At 42.4% G+C, this 19,061-nt stretch overlaps 1 protein-coding gene and 3 non-coding genes across 4 annotated transcripts; all 4 read left to right on the forward strand.

The window, feature by feature from the left end:
- Positions 1-3,928: 3,928 nt before the first annotated feature.
- On the forward strand, positions 3,929-9,581 carry LOC149954030 (uncharacterized). The gene is made up of 2 exons (XM_090169853.1): positions 3,929-6,307; positions 6,456-9,581. Exons 1-2 carry the CDS (start codon positions 3,929-3,931, stop codon positions 9,579-9,581), a joined length of 5,505 nt encoding a protein of 1,834 aa, XP_090025979.1.
- An 8,497-nt stretch (positions 9,582-18,078) lies between these two features.
- TRNAT-UGU (transfer RNA threonine (anticodon UGU)) lies at positions 18,079-18,151 on the forward strand. The gene has a single exon. It is a non-coding gene; the product is annotated as a tRNA-Thr (tRNA).
- Positions 18,152-18,492: 341 nt separating this feature from the next.
- On the forward strand, positions 18,493-18,565 carry TRNAT-UGU (transfer RNA threonine (anticodon UGU)). Its single transcript has one exon. It is a non-coding gene; the product is annotated as a tRNA-Thr (tRNA).
- A 63-nt stretch (positions 18,566-18,628) lies between these two features.
- Positions 18,629-18,701, forward strand: TRNAT-UGU (transfer RNA threonine (anticodon UGU)). Its single transcript has one exon. It is a non-coding gene; the product is annotated as a tRNA-Thr (tRNA).
- Positions 18,702-19,061: the final 360 nt, after the last annotated feature.

Consider the following 19,061-nt stretch of genomic DNA (forward strand, 5'->3'; position numbering starts at 1 on the left):
CCTATTGCGGGGAGTTATCACCCCCTCGGTATTTATCTGAGAATGAAATCTTTTTAATGTACTCTAGCGATTACTGGTACAAATTAGATTAGGTTAATATTGTTTCTTATATAATTATGTGTGCAAATTTGTTTAGCAAGTGGTAACACTAATTTGCGCAAAGGACTATTCTGCTACAATTATTTCTAGCCAAATTTTTGCTAGGAATTTAGTTATTAATTTTTACCTCTCCGAGGGGACTTTGTACCCTAGGAGGGGTTATACAACCACCGTGTCTGTCTGTCTGTCTGTCTGTATGTGGGTCTGTCTGTCAGGTCTGCGAACGCGTTCGCATTTTCGGGGCAAAGGGTAATCACTGCGTACGCAGTTTCTTGGCTCACTGAATAACCATTTCACCGGTTGGCAAAACCACAGTGTGACGGTAAGCGTTAACGGATAAATTTGCGATTGCGTTGAGTTTGATTGGTTGGTTTCTTTTTTCGTTAACGCCTACCGTCGCGCCGGTTGTCATGGGTGTGTTTTTCCCAACTCCTTCTTATTGACTTTTCGGACGGACCGAGTGCTGAGTGTTATGGCAACCTCTCAACGTCCAATGGCAGGGTTTCCACCAATTGTTCACGGTATTAGTCTTAGTATCAATTTGCGATCGCATCGGGCGGGTTTCGAACCCGAGACCACCTAATTGACAGGCGAACCTTCTACCACAGAACCACCGACACTCATAACGCTTCATCGAAAATTAGACCTTCAACTTAATCAGAAGCGTATTTAATAGAGTATGAAATTTTGGTTTAATTGATATAGAACCAGATTTCGTGTAAGATTTAAATTATTGCATCAAAGAAATTATATTCTTCTATTGTTTAAAAACAAATGCGCCACCCAGGTTTTAGGCAGTTGAGCGCTCTACCACAGAACCAACGATAACTCCTTAGCTACACTGCAAATAAGACACTCATCGTAAGCATAATAGTTAATAAATACAGTTACAGTGGTGTGTGACGACACCGGGATATATCCTCCGAGGAGAGGTAATATTACGGGCTTGATCGACTTGTTAAATTTTAAAACCGAATTTTCTCCAAAGGTTGCAAAGGGAAACTTAAAAAATTTATTAAATGAACTAATATTTGATTTTATAAAATGTCTTTACGCTTGCCAACTTGTTGAAATGTTGCCCTGGAATAGTTCAGCCAATGCCTAAGAATGAGTTCATAAGCTCTTTAGTGGGAGAGAAAACGGATACACAGCTGAAGCCGGGAGGCAACATTTCAACAACATAGCGAAGGTTATTTTATAAAAAGAACTATTGTAACGTTTACTAATAAACGTTGAAAAACCTATAGTTATCTACATGCGTCTCTCGGAATAAATCGCGTGTTAACATGCTACAAAATGGCTTTTTCCAACCCTTTAACTAGTTGTAACTATTGATTTTTCGAATCCTAAATTCGCTAAGATCTATGGAATGACACCAACGAAAACTCTGTGCTTCTTCAGGGAAAGTAACTTCGCCGCTAGGGGTCGCAGCTATAACCTATTGTTGCTGCATCACTCTCCATTATTTACTTATTATAAAAATGTACATATTATTTGTAACAGCCAATTTTTTTAATTTTTTCCAAAATTTGGGCTCTTTGAATAACGACTCACGTAGCAATGAAACGGAGATACTCATCTTTATTTTTTTCCAAAATAACCTTCCAAATTCATTAGTGAAACCATCAGTTCCCGAACTTTTACCACTGGGAAGCTTCTGCACGATTGCCAAAACCTCCGCATCACACGTGACACTCAAATTATCAGGAAACGATTACGAATGTGCTGAAGAAAATAATCGCGAAGATGGGGATCGACAGCTTCACGTTACCTCATTTACGAATAATGATTAAAAATTCGTTCCCGGACTCCTCGGGGGATTTTGCCTATATTTTTAAGGCGCAAGAAATAGCGCGATGGACGCTCTCCAAATACGCGCCACTCTTGATTGGTCCGGACAACTGACACACGCAAGTTCTCTTGGTTGAAGTCTTTGGGGGAATCACCTAATCTCGCAACTTCCGTACGGTCTGTCAGGCCACGAGAAAATTGATCCCGAGCTTCATCCAAAGCGACTCGCAGTGCCGCGCGTCATTCACGCTGCCTGCGAGTTCGAACCTTACTAAAAAACATGGCATGGTCTCTGAGGTGACGTTTCAAATTTTCATACCAAGTAAAAATATCTTCTTGCCATTCGGACGAAGAGCGACTTCGATATATAATTCTGTCAACGGAGCTCACGAATAAACAGCGTAACTAGAAGCCAATTTGGGCGTTTCCTGATCGTCTCCTGTGACTTGGATGACGAGCACGGGGAATTAGTCTATGTTTACAAGCGGAATGAGGAATGCGGAAGGAAGGCTCGTTTTCATATATTAAGGCTGGGCGAATAACCGGATTAACCGAATAATTCGGTCGTATATCGAGACGAATAACCGTCTCGATATTCGCTTCACGCCTTTTTTGGTATTTGATCGAATATCGAATAGCATTTGTATTATTCGGTCCTTATTATTCGTTACATATTAGGCGAATATTCGGAAGATATTCGGCGAATATTCGGAAAATATAGTATCTTATTTCCGCCTCTCGCCTTTACCATCCCATAGAAAGCTATGGGGAGACGGTGAAGGCCAAACCTATTTGGGGGGGGGGATTACTACGGTAGAGCTCTCAGAAATTGGCGGTCGACGGATACGACGGCGGAGCTCAGAAAATTGAAAATTGAAACGGCAATTTTATATTAAAGATCGTTGTTATTGGTCAGTTGGCTCTCCGCCGAATTTGGGTATGAAAATAAGTTCTATTAACTCGAGTGTATTAACTTAGGACAAATTTTGATTTTATTAAAAAAATAGAGATCATGACTCAGAAACAACAAATAGCCTAGTATAAAAAACGCAAATGTAAAAAACAAAACTAAAACTAAAACTATTCTCCCTTCAGTTTTTTTTTAAAGTAAAGCGAGACTACTCAAAATAGTTTTAGTTTTGTTTTGCAGTCTTTTAATTTTGGTTAAACCTTAGGCTACTTGTTGTTCTTGAGGTATGGATCCCCATATTTTTAATAAAGTAAAATTATTGTCATAAGTTAATTAAACTTATTTTAATTAGCTAAATTACCATTTAGATATTATTATTTTTAAATATTTAGACCATTGTCACTATTAGTGTAGAAAAATAATAACGTGCTACTTTAATTGGTTACTTTTAAGTTAGTTTATTTAGTGTTAGTCTTTAGTGTATTAAAAATTGTTAAAGAAATGAATAAAATTGTATAATTAATTTAGTATAAAAGTGTATGTTGTATGATGTGTAAATAATATTTTGTTGTAAAATTTCAAAAACTGTAAAATAACGAACGGAAACTTTCCATTGTAAGAGCACTCCTTGGCAGAGATATTTCGTCCGAGCCGAAAAAACCCGCGGAGGACGAAGGAATCCTCGCTTCATTGCTGGCCCCTGTGGAGCCTACGTCACTGAGGCCGAACAATACGTTTGAACCCCGTATAAATACCTCGGCCAAGGAGTGGTCAAGTTAGTTGAACGGAAAATTCTACTCCAAGCCCTAACTAAAAGGGTCTCCTGCCAAAGCAGGAAATAGCCGGTCCCGAAAGGACAAATGTTTAAAATTACTGTTTTTAAATAAATAATTTTTGGTTCGTCAGAACTTAACGTGTAGTTTTTTTTCGCGACAAACCGAGTATATTGTTTCAGTCCGATATACCCGGTGTTAAAACGCTCTCCTCAAAAAAGAACCACCCAGTTTCAGAAGAAATTAAAATCAATTTAAAGTTAGAATTCGGCAAACCCCGCAAAACAATTTCTTCATGGTGCCGAAGCACCCGGGATAAAAATAGCTATCGTCCAGTCGCGAAAAACTCTCCAGAATGCCTACCGATCCGAAGAACACTGGAGGCGGGAAATCCAGCGATCCAGCTGGAGTCGACAACGCCGCCGCCACCGACGTAACCAGCAAACCAACCGACTCGAGGGAATTGAAGCTCGCCAAAGGTATCAGAACCAGCGCCAGAAAAGCCGCTACGAGAAAGATCAATCAGATCAAAAAGATGATGCAAGACCCAACAGTTACGCTGGAGAGCTACGAAGATGCCCTCGCCATCCTGCTCGAAAAGGAAGACGACCTCATCAAAATCGACGCCCGAGTGGAAGCCCTCATCGAGGACGAAATTGAAATTGAACTAGAAACGGACGGCGCTCTTCAATGTCGAGAGGAGGTTTCAGAGGTCAAATCCGCCGTAAAAAGAATCATTCAGAGAGCCTACGGTCAGTCAACGTCAAATATAGCCAGTTATTCAGGATCAACGATCTCCAACGTCTCCACTGGTAACGTTACACCCGTCGGTCAGGTTTTTAACCAGACCCCGCCAGGCCACGCAGTTTCTACAGGAGCAGCTCCGGGCAACCAGACGCCCCCAAATCAGACGACGCCTTCTTCTTCGGGAGTTGCCGCGCAGCCGACGGTAGGTCCGGTAAACCACCAGCCGCCGCCCGGTACGACCAACGTCCAGCCGCCGCCCGGTCCGATCTATCTACAGCCACCTACCGCTCCGTATCAAGCCGCCAGTTCCAGTCACGAAGTTCGCCTACCGCAGCTGACCATCGTCAAATTCAGTGGAGACTACTCTAAATGGAACAACTTTTGGGGGAGGTTTAAAGCCACCATTGATCGAAACACGAAGCTCGAGAAGGTAGAAAAGTTTATTTATCTCACGTCATATTTAGAGGGGGAAGCTCTTAAAGCTTTGGTTGGGTTTGAAGAAGTAGACGATTCATACGATCAAGCAGTCGCGTTATTAAAAAAGCGGTATGACCGCCAAGATTTAGCAATCCACTCCCATATAAACAAACTTTTAGACATTCAGCCCGTAGCTAGCTCTCAAAATTTGAGAGACCTAAGAAATCTATTAGATATTTGCGAGACAAGTCTAAGAAGCTTGAAAGCGTTAGGGGTGAATACGGCTGAAAAGGCCTCGTTTCTCTGTCCGGCTCTGCTTAGATGCCTGCCGAGTGATATTAGAACCGATTTTTGCATACAAAGACGGCCCGATAGCAATATAGAGTGGGACGCCGACGAATTAATTAGGTTCATTAGGCAACAAATCGAAAGTCGAGAAATGGCAAAATTACTTAGCGCTGCACCGGGAAAAGCCGAGCACGTTAAAACTAGCAATAATGACCGGGAAGTAAACAAATCTAAGGGTAAAATTGGAAATAACGGGAATCAAAATTTTAGATCATCCTCTTCCGCCCTCACCACTTCCACGCCAAATTCAGAAAACATTTATTGTATATTTTGTAAAAACGATAGCCACAAAAGCAGTTATTGCACTGATTATACTTTAGAACAAAAACAAACCATAGTTAAAGACAGTTCTAGGTGCTTTAATTGTTTTCGCCTGGGTCACGACGCGAGAAGCTGTCGATCAAAATTTAGAAATTGCAGAAATTGCAAAAGGAGGCACAATTTTGCGTTGTGCGAGAATAACCCTAGTCATAAAAAATTCGAGGCCCTAGTTTCCGCAACGGCGCCCGTAAAAAACCTCAAAAGAGAAGTCCTAATGCAAACAGCGCTAGCCGTAGTTAGAGATCCAAAAAACCCCAGAAAGTCAGAAGAAGCCCAATGCTTTTTCGATGGCGGAAGCCAAACCAGCTTTATCAAACAGGAATTAGCGAGAAATTTAAATCTACCTATAGTAGGAAAACTTCAAGGCCAAGAAGTTTATACCTTTGGTAGCAAGACGCCCTGGAAAAGATCGTTAAACTTGGTAAAGGTGACCTTAGAAAATAGGGAAAACCCTGCGCGTAAAGCTGAAATCGTAGCTTTAGCCGTTCCTTTTATTTGCTACACTTTTACGAAAATTGACGACGAGGGTTTAGAGAAAATTATGAAATCTCAAAATTTGCAATTAGCGGACGATCCCAAGAGATCAAATTGTAAAGATCCGGAAGTAGATATTTTGATAGGATCCGATCATTATTGGGAGTTAGTCACGGGGAAAAACGAGCGATTCACTCGTTCTCTAGTAGCCACAGAAACCGTACTCGGCTGGTGCATTCAAGGGCAAAAATATAGTCCATCAAATGGAAACGATAAAAATCCAGTAACAACCATGTTAGTTTCCCTCGGTCAAAAAAGAGTCAATGAAACATTAAAGTCATTTTTCGACCTAGAAAGTTTGGGTATAGATAATAGGGAAATTAAAGAAAACGCTAATGATCGAACCTATAGATCACAATGGGGAAAGGTATGTGGTAAAATTCCCCTGGGAAACTAGTAAGGAGACCCTATCAGATAACTACGGTCAAGCTTTAAAAAGATGGCAAACTTTAGAAAAAAGGTTTCAAAAAGACCCAAAATACTATTCAGAATATAAAAGTATTATCAATGACCAGCTAGAAAAGGGAATCGTGGAAATTGTCCCAGATAATGAAATTGAAAAAAGAATTCCGGGGACGTATTATATGCCCCACCAGGGGGTAGTCCGGTCGAAATCTCAAACAACAAAACTCAGAATAGTGTACGACGCGTCCTCTCACGGGTACGGTTTACCTTCCTTAAACGCGTGCTTAGCACCTGGCCCCAATCTGAACCCAGATATCCTACTTCTACTTATAAGATTTAGAAAAAACAAAATTGCAATAGTCGCCGATATTGAGGCTGCTTTTCTACAAGTAGGATTAGATGATCCCGATAAAGACTCTGTCAGATTTCTGTGGGCGAGGGAGGAAAATGGGGTAATCAAAACCAACGAATTTGTAACTCTTAGGATGGCGCGAGTTCCCTTCGGGGTCAAACCTAGTCCCTTTTTGTTAGCTTGCGCAATCAAGTACCATATTCAAAATTCGGAAAATGTCCATGAAAGGGTTAAAGAAACGTTAAACAATGACCTATACGTAGATGATCTGACGGGGGGAGAGAAAAATGTCCCATTGGCCCTAGCAACTTCTATAGGCGCCGCGAAACTTATCAAGGGAGCGGGTATGAGGTTCCGGAAATGGGGAACGAATTCGAAGGAATTAAGGGAGCTCTGGAAAAATCAGTTGGATGACAAGGGGGAGGAACTATTTGAACAAGCTAAAATTTCCGAAGATACTAAAATCTTAGGTCTAAAATGGGACCCCCTAGATGATATCTTTTCATTTGATATGCGCGATTTAATCGAAATTCGTAAAAATCTAAAATTAACGAAAAGACATCTCCTTAGTTTCATCTCCCAAATCTTCGACCCAATCGGTCTGTTATCACCCTTCACTATTCGAGCCAAAATGCTCTTTCAGCAGTTATGGGAATGCAATAAAGATTGGGATGACCAGCTGCCCGTAGAAATAAGCCAATCCTTTGAAAATTGGGCCCAAGAATTGCCACTATTGCATAACATTAAAATCAATAGGCACTACTTTCGCGATACCAACGCGGAAATAACCAGTCACGAGCTGCATTGTTTTGTAGATGCTAGTAAAAAGGCCTATGCCGCAGTCATTTATATCAGGTACATCACTAATTCGAATGAAGTAGGCGTGTCCCTAATAACCGCGAAAACTCGAATAACCCCGATAAAATTGTCAAAAGACGAGTTGTCGCTACCTAGGTTAGAACTAATGGCTTGTTTACTAGGCGCCAGATTAACCAACTACGTTCGGGGGATTTTCCAAGAAAACCTATCCGACATTTATTTTTGGACGGATTCAACCGTCGCTTTAGCTTGGGTTAGAGATAACACGAAAAACTGGAAACCCTTTGTTAGTAATCGCGTTTCCGAAATACAAAAACTAACCAACAAAAGACACTGGCATCATTGCCCAGGTATACTTAACCCCGCGGATATACCTAGTAGAGGTATTAAGGCGGAAAATTTAGCGAACAATAGAACCTGGTGGGAGGGCCCCTCGTTTCTTAGCGGTCCTAAAAACACCTGGCCAAACATAGAGCCCCAAAAAGTAGACCTACAGTCGGTCGCCGAAGAAAGGCGCAAGCTAACTGTAGCCGTGGCCACTAAGGAAAGTTTAGGGGTCAAAAACGTAATAGACTTAAACAGATATTACCACGTTAACACTGCCCTTCGCGTAACCGCGTATGTAAATCGCTTCGCCAAATTTACCAGAACCAAAGGCCTAGAAAAAACATTGGGTCCCATTACCGCGGAAGAGATGGAAATCGCAGAAAACTTATGGGTAAAATCCGCGCAATCGGAAGATTTTGAATTAGAATTGGAATGCCTTAAAAGGGGGAAAGCCGTAGAATCTGGATCAAAAATTGCCCCCCTTAGGCCAGTCTTGAACGAGTCAGGCTTAATATGTGTAGGAGGACGTCTTGAGGAATCTTCCCTTTCTTACGCGGAAAAACATCCCATTATCTTAGCTAAAAATCAGAGACTCGCTAAAATGTTAATTGTACGAAGTCACTCCCAAGTTTATCATGGTGGAATTAACGATACCATTATCCAACTTAGAGAAAGGTATTGGGTTCCTAGCGCCAGGCAGATAGCGAGAGCGGTAGTAAAAGATTGCTCCCTTTGTAAAAAACTTCGAGTGCAACCCGGCGATGCGCCCACCGCCGCACTACCTAAAGATAGGATAGATGAATGCCCACCATTTTCAATTATAGGTATCGATTTTGCCGGCCCGTTGTTTGTGAAGAATCAAAATAAAATTAAAAAGGCCTATATTTGTCTCGCCACTTGCGCCGTGACCCGCGCGATTCATTTGGAGTTGGTGCCAACTTTAAGTACCGATGAATTTCTGATGGCTTTCAGGCGAATAATCGCGAGGAGAGGGGTCCCCACCGTAATTTATACTGATAATGCCAAAACTTTCAAAAAGGCAAATACCGATCTTAAAAATATTTGGCAGAACGTTAAGGCAGAGTCGTTCAGAGAATTTTTTGGAATTAGGGGCATTCAATGGAAATTTATAGTAGAACGCGCAGCTTGGTATGGGGGCTGGTGGGAGCGCCTCGTCAGGTCCACAAAAACCTCTTTAAGAAAGACGCTCGGCCACGCCTCCCTGTCATATACCGAGCTAGAAACTTTATTGTTAGAAACTGAAGGTATAATTAATTCCAGGCCTATTACGTACACGTATAATAATCAAAATGAGCCCACACCTTTGACCCCCTCTGAATTCCTGCTTGGTCGTAGAGTCACTTCTCTACCCCCTCTAACATTCAGACGTGTGAAAATACCTTCGTCGAGAGTAGAATTGATTAAAAGAAATCAATATCGAGAAAATTTAATTCAAAAATTGTGGGTGCGATGGCGACACGAGTACCTAATGGAACTACGGTCTGCCCATCACTCTCAGAAAACAAATTACAAAGGCGAATTTGCAATCGGGGACGTAGTCCTAATCGTGGAAGATAAGTTACCACGTCATATGTGGAAGCTTGGTGTAATTGTCGAATTATCAAACGAACGTGGAAACGATAAGAAAATCAGATCTTGCTTTGTAAAAACTACCAATGGTAGTGTAATTAAACGAGCAATTCAACACCTTTGTAATTTGGAAATAAGTGAAAAGTAGCACGTCATGAACCTTAGGTGATATCATAAGTATCACCTAGGGGGAGTGTAGAAAAATAATAACGTGCTACTTTAATTGGTTACTTTTAAGTTAGTTTATTTAGTGTTAGTCTTTAGTGTATTAAAGATTGTTAAAGAAATGAATAAAATTGTATAATTAATTTAGTATAAAAGTGTATGTTGTATGATGTGTAAATAATATTTTGTTGTAAAATTTCAAAAACTGTAAAATAACGAACGGAAACTTTCCATTGTAAGAGCACTCCTTGGCAGAGATATTTCGTCCGAGCCGAAAAAACCCGCGGAGGACGAAGGAATCCTCGCTTCATTGCTGGCCCCTGTGGAGCCTACGTCACTGAGGCCGAACAATACGTTTGAACCCCGTATAAATACCTCGGCCAAGGAGTGGTCAAGTTAGTTGAACGGAAAATTCTACTCCAAGCCCTAACTAAAAGGGTCTCCTGCCAAAGCAGGAAATAGCCGGTCCCGAAAGGACAAATGTTTAAAATTACTGTTTTTAAATAAATAATTTTTGGTTCGTCAGAACTTAATGTGTAGTTTTTTTTCGCGACAAACCGAGTATATTGTTTCAGTCCGATATACCCGGTGTTAAAACGCTCTCCTCAAAAAAGAACCACCCAGTTTCAGAAGAAATTAAAATCAATTTAAAGTTAGAATTCGGCAAACCCCGCAAAACAATTTCTTCAATTAGATCTGTTATTCGACAAATATTTGGGTCAATATTCGGCATATTATTCGACGAATATTCAGGTCTATTATTTGACGAATATTTGGCATAGTACTCCACGAATATTCGGTATAGCATTCGACGAATATACGGGCCTATTATTCGACGAATATTCGATAAGATAATATTTGTATTAAGCCTAACTATTTGGTATTTGGTTCAAAAACTACTATTCGTCTCGGCATTCAATTAGAAATTTATTGGGTATTCGATTAGAAATTTATTGGGTATTCGATTAGAAATTTATTGGGTATTCGATATTCGTCTCGATAGGCTAACAATGCTATTCGCCCAGCCTTATCATATTTTATAGCAAGATTGCCAGGGGCTTTTAAGGCCAGCTATTCTAAGGGACTTTAATGATGTTGCTGATAGTTCTTTTGACCGTATTCCTATTTCAATAGCCCTAGATAGAGGTCACTTTCGTTTGACGCTGATCGCTATTTAGATGTCGCGGTTGATACGTAGAGAATGAAGCACGCTTAGATTTTTCGTCAGTCTTGAGCGGGTTATGTTTTCGGTAGGCATACCCTCTCTCGCATAGACTACAATTTTGTAAGCGGCGCCGATAGGCAGAACATTTCTATGAGCCAAATTATTTATTGCCCTTTCTCGGACCACGATGCGGTTGAGTTGCGTCTTGATTTAGAGGGATTAAAATTAGGGCCCGGCACTCGGTCTTTCAACGCGCAACTTCTACAAGACTCGGAAGTAGCGTGCTGGAAACATATTCAGTCTGATTCTCCTAGCGCCGCTCGTCTTCATTACCAGTAGAATTCAGCCAGTGCCGCTTAGGGGCGCCCTTAACAATCTTTGATAAATTAGTTGCCTCGTCAGTCTCCATAGAATAAACATCTTTAGCGCCAAAATTCTAAAACCGAATGGAATCAGGAGCGACCTCTGTTGACTTAAGAGGTATTTCGACCTCTTTATCATGAACGACTTCATTCCTATCAACATTGTCAATATTTGCATTCGGGTGAATGGAAATTTCAAAATGGGACAATGACGAGCAGTATGGCCCTGTTCTTTGCATCGGTTGCGTAGAAAGAACGAACAGTTTTTTTACAGGTGGTCGGTAGACAGACATCTATTGCAAATTTTATTCTGGGATGAATGACGGACTTGTTAAAAGACTTCCCTGCCCGTAAAATCAGGGAAACGAATACAGTATGGCAACGACGATAGTCCTTCAGGCAATACCAACTTTATTACTGGCTTTTTAATATATTTTTCATATTATAACAAGAATTACATCGGTCCCGAGGCCGCGTGGCTAGTGGTTAAGGCGCCTGTCTTGTAAACAGGAGATCGCGGGTTCGATTCTCGTCTTGGCCTACTACCTTTCTTACTTGTTTTTTAATATATTTTTCATATTTTTGTTTTGCGCTCTTTTAAAAAGATATTTTACCGTTCATTTTCGCTCATAATAACAAATCCGCTCACAATGAGATGAGCGGTGCCCAACACTGATTCTGAGGTCTCGCTTGAGCTTTTCTAGAGTGCGGTTGCCGATTTTTCCGCTCCGTTTTTCTAGTCTCTTTTGGCGTTTAAGCCTAGGCTTAGTGTTTATTTTAAATATATTTGCTTTTCTATAATCCCAGTTTATTGAGTTATTTATTAATTTTAATCTTTGACCCTGCATTGCAGGGTCTGTAACCCCTTTAACTAATTTTAATTATGGAAGTTTTACGACGTACGGTTTTCGTCGCTTCTGAAGCGACGGCCGTTAATTTGGTAGAAGATGATTTGAAAGAGCATTTTGGTTTGGATTCCTATTCGTCAGTGGTCGCTACTTTGGGTGGCTTTTTCGTCACATTTATTACATTGGAAGATGCGGATACTTGCGTTGAACATGGAGTTTTGATGACGTTATCTGGTCTACCGGAATTTGTCACTGATGAAGCGGTGAAAGATAAGTTTGTCAGCATGAAATGCGAGGTGAAGTCTGACGTGATGTGGGCGCGGGAATTTGTAAAATATTACGGTCAAAGGTCGCTAAAAGTGTCATTACCGGAAGGTGTGTCAAGTTTGCCTTATACTATTCGTATTCTTGATGTCTTGGGTCTTGAAACTAATTACCGTCTCCGCCACGACCGTCAGGCCAAGGTCTGTAACAAATGTTTTTCCACGTCTCATTTATATCGCCAATGCCCCAATTTTCGTCAATGTCCGGAATGGGAGAAGGGCGCCCAAGGCCGGCCTGCACAAGTCAACGAAAAAGTAGACCACGCTGTTGTTCATGACTTGCCGATGGATCAGGGGGAAGCGGTTAATCCTCACCTTCCACCCGACGGGGATGCAGGTACTCCTGATGAAATGGCTGATAAAGGACCCTCCTCAATTTTATCGTTAAGCGCGGCTAAGAGACCGATTTCTACTTCCACTGGTAGTGACGATGGTGTCCGCCCCACTGGTAATTTGTCTTTGCCCGCCTCGACTAGTTGATCGTCACATTCTAAAAGGCTCCGTGACAATAAAACTTTTGAGAAGGCTATCGCTATCAGGCGGTTTGGTTCGTGGGAAAAGCTTCGGATGGAGGCGCCAGAGAACGGGGATCAGTTGGCGGCGACGGAGAAAGTGGATGGCGGTGGGACCTAAGTCACTATGATGCGTTTGGCCAGTTGTAATATTCGCGGACTGCGGGATGATCAGAAGATTTTAGAGTTTTTGGAACTTAGTAAGCCGTATGACATTATTTGCCTTCAGGAGACGCATTGGTTAGCGGAGCACGCGCATCGGTTTAAGTCTCTATGGCGTGGTCAAGTATTTTTTGACAATGATTCGACGACCGGATTTCGCGGCGTGGCAACGCTTGTTCGGCCGGGTTTGTCTGCTATCGCTTCACGCGTGATCGTCAGTAATGAGGGACGGTTCGTTATTGTGTCGCTTAACTTCGATGATGTGTCGATAGATATTGTTAACGCGTATTTACCTAATGACCCGAATGATCGGGTTCCTTTTTACGCGCGGCTCCGAAAATGAGGTTTCTCGTTTGCAGCGTCCAGTAGTCGTGGGAGATTTTAATGATGTCGTTAGTCGCACCCGGGACCGTTATCCTATTCCGCTGGCAGCATCTCGTTTACGCCCTACAGAACTCTTCCACTTCATAAGCTCGCTCCATCTCGTTGATGTCTGGAGGGTCACGCATCCCCACGTGTTTGACTGGTCATGGGCTGGTTATGTTTTCGGGAAGTATGTACAATCGCGTATCGATTATATTTTTGTCCCTGAGTCGGAACGTAAAAATGTCCAGATTTGTCAAATTCTGCCGTGTTCGCTATCGGATCACAAACTTGTGGAACTGCGTTTTCATCTCGACGGGATAGCCATAGGACCTGGTACGTGGTCTTTCAACGCAAGCTTTCTCGAATCGGATTCGTATCGTGACGCTGTGAGTCGCATTATTCGTCGTAGTCGTACTTGGCCGGAATTCTCCACGTCGGTCATTGCCTGGTACGAGAGGTTGAAGACTTCGTTGCGTGATCACGCTATGTTTTTTGGAAAATTACAAGCTACGCGTAGTCGCGAGCGCCGTACTGCGTTACGGTTAGCGGTAGACCAAGCTCATGTTGATTTCCGTAATGGTCTCATTGACGCGTCGGAGTTGACTTCTAAGATCGACGATCTTAATTTCTTTGATCGGAATTCCCTCCGGGGGGCCGTGATCCGTTCCAATCAATTGTGGCGGACGGACGGTGAACAGCCGACAGCCTATTTTTTACGCTTAGAAAAGTATCGCCAATGTAAGAAAAATGTACGGTATATCTATTCCGCGTCGCGCACTCTACTAGTAGATCCGTCGGATGTTCGTCATAGAATTTTCGAGCATTTTAGCGATATGTACAGAAGTCAACCTGTCAATCGCTTTTCGGTGGAGGAATACGCGGCGCATCTTCCAACTCGGTTATCGGACGACGCAAGTGCTATCTGTGATAACCCGGTGACTTGGACGGATGTTACGTTAAACCTGGGGCAGCTTCCCAGTGGTAAGAGTCCAGGGAAGGATGGACTTACCAATGAATTTTGGAAATTCGTTCTTCCGCAAATTAAGGTTGAGTTTCTGGCGCTGATCTCTTTTTGCCAGGCGGAGGGTTGCTTGCCTCCAAGTATGAAAGAAGGTATAATCGTGCTGCTGCCTAAGAGCGGCGACTTACGCTACGTTTCAAACTGGCGTCCCATCACGCTCCTCAATGCTGATTATAAGATTCTCGCGAAGATCCAGGCGATGCGGCTTTCGGCGGTTTTGCCGACGATAATTTCGGATCGTCAGACCGGCGCGATTAAAGGTCGTGGAGCATTAAGTACCCCTTCACTTTTACTTGACACTATCGATTACCTTCAAGGTGTAGACTCTGGTGGCATCCTGTTGAAGTTGGACTTGTCCAAAGCGTTCGATTGCGTGTCTTGGCCGTATCTCTTTGCTGTCTTGCGGACTTTTGGATTCGGGCCAACTTTTTGTGGGTGGATTCAAACGTTTCTCATCGGTAGCAGGTCATGTTTGAAGATTAATGGCTATCTAACCGATTTTTTCCAACTCGGACGCTCGGTTCGTCAGGGTTGTCCGCTTAGCCCCCTTCTTTACGTTCTAACATCCGAAGCCTTAGTTTTCGCGTTGGAGCGTCGACGGTCTATTGTCCGAGTTTCGTGGCCGGGCATCCATTCGGCTCCTCTTTTGCGCATTCACGTTGACGACAATACGGTAGTCGTTCGCGACCGGCAGTCGGTGGAGGAGGTTGTTGCTGAATATAACCGCTTTTCGGAAGGTTCGGGCGCAGTTTTAAATTTGGCCAAGTGTCGCGGTTTATGGCTTGGCTCAGATCGTTCCAATGTCCCTGAAGTAATATCTGGGATAACTATTTCTTCGGATCCGCTAGAGGTTCTTGGCGTTTATGTTGGTTCGTCTCACAATGATACTCTGGAACTTAATTGGTCTTCGCGTTTAGAAAAATTTAAAAAAGTTTTACGAACTTGGCAAGCGCGGCATTTAACGGTTACCGGCCAAGTTATTTTAGTTAACACTTTGGCTATGTCCATTTTGTGGCATACTCTTCGATCGACTCCGTTTCCTGACCGTTACGCGGCGGAGTTCCGCAAAGTGGCGTTGGCGTTCATCTGGGGTTCTAAGGCCCATAAGGTTTCGTACGATACTCTTACTCGCCTTAAGCGTTTGGGTGGCTATGGACTGATTGATTTGAAATGGAAAACGTGCGCGTTCCGTTTGAAGGAGTTGCAGGCGATTCTGCGCGCGGATTGTCCTTCTTGGCAGAGAGATCTTGCCGTGGCACTCTTGAATCCTTTTGACGGTACTTCCAGCCCCGGAATTAATGTTTTACGGTGCCAGTTAACTCAGCCGTTATTAAGTCGTCTTTCTCCGCGTTATCGCGAAATGTGGATTGCCTGGCAGACATTTCTCACTTCGCAGAATTTACGTCTACAGATGGCGGCCGATCCGTTCCACGAGCCGGTGTTTTATAGTCAGCGTGTTGATCTATCTACTCTGACTTCGCGGTCACGGCTTCCGTTTCTTTCGCATGGCCTACTATGTCTCCGCGATTTTTGTTACGAAGTCATACCTGGTTTTCTTCCAGAGGACAGTGTATTGGAACTATGCGATATTGATGCCTCGATGCAGCGGGCTCTGGATGTCAAACGCGTTTATTCCGTTATTAAAGAATCTTTGCCGAAAGTTTTTTTCGACCGCGTGTACGCTTCTTCGTCGCGGGTTCCAGTCGAGAACGCAATACGTGTTTTTTCCAAAGACAACACCGAATTCGATTATTTGGCGGCCTCGGCTAAAGAACTATATCAGCGCTACCTTTCGGTTCAAAATTACGAGTCATCCGGTGAGCTTCAGTGGCGGGAATATTTAGGAGGTCCCTTACCGAAACCAGGATGGAGTTGGTTAAAAGGACGAGTTTTAAGTCCCGAACAACGCGATAATAATTTAAGAATTGTTCATCACGCGCTATTTCTTAACAAACGTATTCATTTGTTCGATCCGCAGATCTCTCCCATGTGTACTTTTTGTAAAAACGCAGAAGAAACATTATCACATATATTATTTGGGTGTAGCATTGTTGAGGCCTGGTGGTCATGGCTATTTAATGATAAACTTGGTTTAAAAGTCGATTATTTTACCAATCCCGGCTTTGTTCGAAATTGTTTTATTGTTTTTCAAGGTAAATGCCCGATATCTTTAAATTGTCACGAGTTAAAAATAATACATTTCATGGTATCTCTTTTAAAGTATCTTATTCTGGACTGCCGTTCCTTTTCTAATGTCAATCAAAACATACCTCTCGTAGTAGTTCAACATAGATTTTATGCAAAAATTCAATGCGAAATACGTAAAACCATTAAAATTTTTAAAGATAAAGATAAAGAATTTACTAACATGTTGTCAAAAATATTTTAAGAAATCTAATTTAACAATGTCAATAGTCTTTAAAAAGCACTCCAGTCTGTTTTAAGGGGTTAACTATTGTTCTTTAATTGCGTTCATATATATATATATATATATATATATATAGCATTCCAAGAGTTGTTTTGGGGTTAGAATTCCTGTATTTTTATGACTGTTGTTATTCTTTTGTTAATATTGGTCTCGCAACTTTTGTAATATACACTAAAATTGTATTTTTTAATGATATAATTAAAAAAAAAAAAAAAGCCTGTCTTGTAAACAGGAGATCGCGAGTTCGATTCTCACCGTGGCCTACCACCTTTCGAACTATCTCTTCAATTTCTTTTTCATATTCTAATAAGAATTGCGGCGCTTACGTGGCCGCGTGACTTAGTGGTTACAGCGCCTCTCTTGTAAACAGGAGATCGCGAGTTCAATTCTCACCCGCGCCTACCACCTTTCGAACTATCTCTTTAATTTCTTTTTCATTTTCTAATAAGAATTGCGTCAGTTCCGTGGCCGCGAGGCTTAGTGGTTAAAGCGCCAGTCTTGTAAACAGGAGATCGCGAGTTCGATCTCAACGTGGCCTACCACCTTTCGAACTATCTCATTTATTTCTTTGTCATATTCTAATAAGAATTGCATCGGTTCCGTGGCCGCGTGACTTAGTGGTTAAAGCGCCTCTCTTGTAAACAGGAGATCGCGAGTTCAATTCTCACCCGCGCCTACCACCTTTCGAACTATCTCTTTGATTTCTTTTTCATTTTCTAATAAGAATTGCATCGGTTCCGTGGCCGCGTGACTTAGTGGTTACAGCGCCTCTTTTGTAAACAGGAGATCGCGAGTTCAATTCTCTCCTGCGCCTACCACCTTTCGAACTATCTCTTTAATTTCTTTTTCATTTTCTAATACGAATTGCGTCTGTTCCGTGGCCGCGTGGCTTAGTGGCTAAAGCGCCTGTCTTGTAAGCCGGAGATCGCGAGTTCGATTCTCGCCGTGACCTACCACCTTTCGAAATATCTCTTTAATTTCTTTTTCATATTCTAATAAGAATTGCTTCGGTTCCGTGGCCGCGTGACTTAGTGGTTAAAGCGCCTGTCTTGTAAATAGGAGATCGCGAGTTAGATTCAAGCCGTGGCCTACCACCTTTCGAACTAGCTCTTTAATTTCTTTTTCATATTCTAATAAGAATTGCTGCGGTTCCGTGGCCGCGTGACTTAGTGGTTAAAGCGCCTGTCTTGTAAATAGGAGATCGCGAGTTAGATTCAAGCCGTGGCCTACCAGCTTTCTATCTATCTCTTTAATTTATTTTTCATATTCTAATAAGAATTGATTCGGTTCTGTGGCCGCGTGGCTTAGTGGTTAATGCGCCTGTCTTGTAAACAGGAGATCGCGAGTTCGATTCTCGCCGTGGCCTACCACCTTTCGAACTAGCTCTTTAATTTCTTTTTCATATTCTAATAAGAATTGCTGCGGTTCCGTGGCCGCGTGACTTAGTGGTTAAAGCGCCTGTCTTGTAAATAGGAGATCGCGAGTTAGATTCAAGCCGTGGCCTACCAGCTTTCTATCTATCTCTTTAATTTATTTTTCATATTCTAATAAGAATTGATTCGGTTCTGTGGCCGCGTGGCTTAGTGGTTAATGCGCCTGTCTTAGAAACAGGAGATCGCGAGTTCGATTCTCACCGTGGCCTACCACCTTTCGAACTATCTCTTCAATTTCTTTTTCATATTCTAATAAGAATTGCGGCGTTTACGTGGCCGCGTGGCTTAGTGGTTAAAGCGCCTGTCTTGTAAACAAGAGATCGCGAGTTCGACTCTCGCCGTGGCCTACCACCTTTGAAATATCTTTTATTTTCTTTTTCGTTTTCTAATAATAATTGCATCGGTTCCGTGGCCGCGTGGCTTAGTGGTTAAAGCGCCTGTCTTGTAAACAGGAGATCGCGAGTTCGATTCTCAACGTGGCCTACCACCTTTCGAACTATCTCTTTTATTTCTTTGTCATATTCTTATAAGAATTGCGTCGGTTCCGTGGCCGCGTGACTTAGTGGTTACAGCGCCTCTCTTGTAAACAGGAGATCGCGAGTTCAATTCTCACCCGCGCCTACCACCTTTCGAACTATCTCTTTAATATCTTTTTCATTTTCTAATACGAATTGCGTCTGTTCCGTGGCCGCGTGGCTTAGTGGTTACAGCGCCTCTCTTGTAAACAGGAGATCGCGAGTTCGATTCTCACCGTGGCCTACCACCTTTCGAACTATCTCTTTAATTTCTTTTTCATATTCTAATAAGAATTGCGGCGCTTACGTGGCCGCGTGGCTTAGTGGT

Source organism: Leiobunum rupestre, chromosome 3 (assembly GCF_980474605.1).
Source record: "Leiobunum rupestre chromosome 3, qqLeiRupe1.1.hap1, whole genome shotgun sequence".
NCBI lineage: Eukaryota > Metazoa > Arthropoda > Arachnida > Opiliones > Sclerosomatidae > Leiobunum > Leiobunum rupestre.